Source organism: Chlamydotis macqueenii, chromosome Z, assembly GCF_036417535.1.
Source record: "Chlamydotis macqueenii isolate bChlMac1 chromosome Z, bChlMac1.mat, whole genome shotgun sequence".
Taxonomy (NCBI): Eukaryota; Metazoa; Chordata; class Aves; order Otidiformes; family Otididae; genus Chlamydotis; species Chlamydotis macqueenii.
The window spans coordinates 52874221-52880143 of record NC_141593.1 but is presented as its reverse complement, the minus strand read 5'-3'; the positions used below and the strand labels follow the sequence as shown (position 1 = coordinate 52880143).

The 5923-nt window shown below is 49.8% G+C and overlaps 1 protein-coding gene across 1 annotated transcript; it reads left to right on the top strand.

The window, feature by feature from the left end:
* The first annotated feature begins 4904 nt into the window (after nt 1–4904).
* Nucleotides 4905–5588, top strand: LOC147596346 (cytochrome c oxidase subunit 6B1-like). Its single transcript, XM_086771139.1, has 3 exons — nt 4905–5010; nt 5120–5158; nt 5470–5588. The coding sequence occupies exons 1-3, from the start codon at nt 4905–4907 to the stop codon at nt 5586–5588; spliced, it is 264 nt and encodes an 87-aa protein (XP_086627265.1).
* Nucleotides 5589–5923: the final 335 nt, after the last annotated feature.

Sequence of the window (5923 nt, the reverse complement as noted above, 5' to 3'; positions counted from 1 at the left end):
ACCACACAAACACCAACAGAGAACCCAGTACATATGCACTATACAATATATGCAATACAATAAATACAGTCCAACACATGCGAGACGATACATACGAGATGCTACGTACAAGGCCTAGAAGAGAGTACACCACATACAATACATAAAAAGCACACAATAGAAGAGGCAATACCATAGAAAACAGAATACAACAGAAAATACAATACAATAAATACCATACTATACATTATGCACAATACAACACATACAATAAAATAAATGCCATACCATAAAACACATTAAAGAAAACTTATAAAATACAATAGATAAAATGCAACACAAAATACATCATAAAATACAGTACACACAATGCAAAATACAGTACAATACATGCCCTACCATACTATACATACCCTACAACACATACCATTCAATACATACCAAACAATACAATATGCAATGCATAAAACACCGTGGAAAGCATCCCGTATCATACAATATATACGCTATCTAAAAAAATTGACCATATTGTACAATAAAATACAATACATAGAATAATTGAAATGCCATACCATAGAATAGAACACAAAGCACACAATGCAAACAATACAATGCAATATAAAATAGAATAAAATACAACAAAGGATACACAACACAAAGTACAATACGCACGAAAGAGACAAAATGTAATACAATAACTTACGTACAATACATTCTACAATACACACCATACCATACTATATTCTACATACAATACGTAGAATAGAATATGAAATACAATACAACACATTATGGACAACACGTACAATACAATAAATACCATACCATACAATACCACACAATCCATAGGACACATACCATACCGTACGACATAAAATATGATACAATGCGTACATAGAAGATAAGATACAATCTGTACAGTGCATACCATACCACAAATACAACACAGAACGCAATAAACACCATACTATACCATAAACCACAAACCACCCCGTTCCAAATACTGTCCCAAATGCAAAATACCCTACAATAACATACATACCGTACCATACAAAACATAGAACTCAAACCATACAATGCAGAATACATTACAATACAAAATAGATTACAATACAAAAAATAACACAATACATACAGTACAACAGCATGCTATACTAAGCAATGTATACATTGCAATACAAAACACAACAGAAAACAGAAAATACAATAATAAACACACACATACCCACTTATAAACATATATACCCCCACTACATACAACACCATGTGATACACACAACAGAAAGCAATAAACTACCCACAATACCATACCACACATACCAAACCACACAATAGAAAATACAAGACAACACAAAATACAGAACAAGCCAAGACAAAACACAAACAATACAATGCAACACAAAACATACGAGACATCACAACACAGACAATAGAAGAAACACCACATTGTACAATAAACTACAACACGTAAAATACACACGTCGTATAAATAACAAATAAAAATCAGCATAGAAACTACAAGATGTGCAATGCAATACAAACACTCGCATACAAAAAAACACAGTCCCATGCAAAGGACAACCCATCGGACACGGCCTGCCGCCCTCCATCCCAGAGCCCACTGGTGGGACTTCTGCCACCCAGTCTCAGCAGCCACAGCAGAGCTCTGGGAAGCCCCCAGCGCTTCCAGCTCCTCCTCGCTGTTTCTCAGGCTGCCTGCCTGGGTGGACAAGCGTTTCAGCCGTGCTCCGGAGCCCTCCACGCCGCCAGGAGCGGCATCCCTGTTCCCAGCAGCACCGGCACCCTGAGCCGGTGCCATGCCAGCCCCGGGCTTTCCTTCAGCTCTCCTGCGCTGTCCCCTGCCCCCCTGGCTTCTGGCTCCAAGCCCTCTCCATCCATCAGGATGCGGTTTCCCCGCCGGGAGAGGCGGATCCCGTCAGGCCCCCGCGCACCTTGTGCCTCGAAGGCTCCTCCGTGCTGGAAGCCCCCCGAGTTTCGGCGAGGCACCATTGCAGGAGCCGGGTGTCGAGGCGGCCACCTCCCTTGGCATCAGCTGTGGTGACTGTTTTGGCTGCTTCCATCTCCCGGGCAACCGGGCACAGGCTCCGCCCATTGCCGGCTCCGCCCGGTGCTGGCTCCGTCCAGTATTGGTTCTACAAGCTGTTGGCTCCGCCCACTCCCGGCTCTGCCTGTTGCTGGCTCCACCCATTTCAGCTCCGCCCATTACCGGATCTGTCCCTTGCTGGCTCTGTCCCTTACGGTCTCATCCAATCAGAGGGCTGGGCCCCATGGCTCGGGCCCGCCTCTTGTCCTCCGACCTGTTTTTGGCCGGGTGTTGGGGGGGAGCTCACCTGCCCTGCGCTGCTGGTTCTGGCTGCTGCTGTGCCTCGCCCTGTCTCCGAGGCCCGTTGCAAAATGTGCAGACGGCTTTGTGTTGCCCCTGCAAGTCGAAAACCAATCATTCTAAGTTCCATGTGCCCGGGGACACATAGAGAGCCCCTCACCCTTTCTTCCTGCACCGGGCTGCTTCGTTGACATCCTGGTGCTGTGCAGTGGGGCCTGACTGTCGGAGTTCAGCCCTGCTCAGGACCAGACTACGCAGTCTCTCTCTCGCTCCCCCCGCCCTCCGAGGGAATAGGGGGAGATGATACAAGACAAACAGCTCGAGGTTTGAGATAAGGACAGAGGGAAACCCTTAAAGTTACCGTTTTGGGCAAAAGAGACGCGGCTTGACAAAAACCATTTATTACTAAAAACAGCGGGATAATGAAACAGAGAACAAGATAACTTCTCCCCACCACTCCATCTTCCTGAACTTAACATTATCTCTACCACCTTCCCCCCTGAGCGGCACAGGCGGTCAGAGGAAATGGGGCTTACGGTCAGTCCACCCCACATCGTTTTACACCACTACTTCATCGCTGGGGGAAGAACTCCTCACGTTCCTCCCCTGCTCCAGCGTGGGGTCCCACCCACGCACCACAGTCCTTCATGAACTGCTCTGGCGTGGGTCAACTCTTCCATGGGGTGCAGTCCCTCCAGAACAGCTGCCCCAGTGTGGGCCCTCCATGGGCTACAGCTGACTTCAGGCACCCACCTCCCCTGGCATGGGGTCCTTCATGGGCTGCAGGTGGATCTCTGCTCCTGCGTGGGCCTCCATGGGCTGCAGGGGGACAACCTGCTCCACCATGGGCTGCACCTCGGGCTGCAGGGGAATCTTGGCCAGGGGCAGCGTTACTGCTCCCGCTCCTTCGTCACTGACCTTGGCATCTGCAGCCGTTCCTCTCACAAGAAATGTTTCACAACCGGCTCAGGCAGACGCCTCTCAGGATCTCTTCACATCTCATCTCCTCTCCACTTCTTGCAGCCGGGCCGGCCCGAGTTGGGCCCAGATGGCGCCTGGCAGGAGCCCAGAGGGTGAAGGCCGCAAGGCCCACAAGGCTCACGCCTCCCCCTCTCTACCCTTGCTCAGCTCCTTCCCATCTTCTCTACCTTTTTTTTGTTTTCCCCTTCTTAAATACGCTATCGCAGAGGTATTATCAGGGAACATTCTGCTGCCAATTGGCTTGTCCCTGCCCAGCAGTGGGTCTGCCCTAGGCCTGGCCGAGTCCACTGGGCAAAGGGGAAAAAACTTCTAGCAGTTTCCTACAAAAGCTACCACTTTAGGCCCCCCCTCCCTAAATAAAACCAGAACACAATCACTATACTCTTTAATACTATAGGTACCATACCATAGCATACAATACATATTATACAATACAGAAGAATATTATACAATAGAAAATACAATAGAATACAAAATACCACACAATACGAAACAAGACATACAATAAAACACATAACAGACGTCCCAAAAGGCAACAGCTACAACACAAAATACAATACAGACCACACACAACATTAAATACAACACAATATAAAAAGCAACACATACTAAATGGAATACATGCAATGCATACAAAATACAGTAGATACAACAAAATTCACACAATAAATAAAATACAAAAAAAAAAAGAGAAAAAATAGATAATTAGAAACAGTACAATTGATACGTAACATGCAGTACCTACCATACCATACACACCGTACCATGCGATACATACCATAGCATACCATACCATACGTACCCTGTGCACAAAACACACCACACAATATGGTTCATAGAAGAAATACAATAAATACCATACAAGTTATGTGATACCATACCACACGTGTCGTACCGTAGCATATGATACAAACCGCAACACATGACAAACAAAAACGCATTACCAACCACTCTACTGGAACTTTTTCCATAAACACACACGCGCGCCAGAAGGCGTCACGGTGTTTACTGGGGGCACCAGAGGTGGATGCTGAGGGGCCGCAGCTCCACCGTGCCCTTACGTGGACCCGGAGCAGCAGCTGGGCCGGGCGGGCACTCGGCTGCTCTCGGTGGGGTTGGCTCCCGAGCAGGGCTGTGTGCTGGAGCCTGCTGGGAGGAGGTGTTGGAGGGCGCCGGAGCTGCGCTGGGTGGGGCGCAGTCTGATGCCAAATCTTGTACAATGCTGCAGGGCAATGTACAACACGCTGCAGCGCAGTACCAGCCGTGCAATTCCAGCCGTACAGCACAGAAAACGCAAGGGGAAATACAATGCTGTACCCATGGAGGGTTAATTAGTCCCAGCAGTGGTTAATTAATCCCAGGGGATATTAATGATTTGCAGGGGTGGTTAATTAGCCTTACTAATGATCCCTTTGAGGGGCTTTCTTTCCCCCACACTCCCCCCATGTTACTGTTTGCGTGTTAGCATCCCTCTTCTCTTTCCTGGAGGGGATTAATTTTTACCAGAGGAGTTTAATTAACCTCTGGGTGGGTTTTAATTAATCCTAGTGGGGGTAATTACTTTGGAGGGGGTTAATTACCCCGTTAATTACCCCCAGCCATGGCAGAGGACATCAAGGCCAAGCTGGAGCGTTACAAGACCGCCCCGTTTGACAGCTGCTTCCCCCCACAGAAGCAGACCAAGAGCTGCTGGCAGAACTACCTGGGTGCTGCCCCTCCCCCGCCCTTTCTGGACCCCAGGGTCCCCTCTGGGTGGGGGAGGGACTCCTGGGTCCCCCCGTTCCTGTCCCATCATGTCCCCTCCCCCCAGCCCAGATTTCCACTGCTGTCAGAAGGCGATGGCAGCCAAGGGGGTGGTGTCCCCATGGCCATCAGGGTCCCCTCGAGCTCTCCATGGTGTCCCTGCAGCTCTCAGGATCCCCACAGTGTCCCCATGGTTTTTGCGTCCCTCTTGGGGTCCCTACGGTCCTCGGGGTTCTCGCTGCAGTCCTTGTACCCCCCTGGTGTCACCACTACCCTCATGGTGTCACCACCTACCTCAGGGTGTCACCAAATCCGCCATGACATCACTGTGATCCCTGCAATCTCTGTGGTGTCACCACATCCCCATGATATCTCGGAGGTCCCTGCATCCCCCGTGCTGATACCGTGCCTCCCCTCCTACCCCACAACATCACGGTGTCCCTGGTCCCTTCCCATCGCTCATGCTGTCACTGGTGTCACCCCACAGGTGACGGTGTGGGACGAGTACCGCAAGGAGGGGACCTTCCCTGGCGAGATCTGAACTTTGCCAACCTCCACCCCGGGGAGGGAACACCCGTGTCACCGGGAGGTGGGGATAAGGGGTGACACGGCCATCACCCATTGAGGGGAGGGAGTGACACAACAACCCCCCACCCCGGGGTGCGGGGGAATGTGGCTGTCACTGGGATGGGGAAGGGGACACAGTGGTCACCGGGCCAGTGGCACCGGCCAATAAAGGGTTGAACTGGTCCTGGGTATGGGTTTTGCTGGGGAGTGGGGGATGGAGTTCTCCTGAAGGTGGGGGTCCCCTGGTGGGGAGAGGGGACAGATCAAAGACCCCTTCCCTGAGCTGGACTCAAAAGGTTTTTATTCATT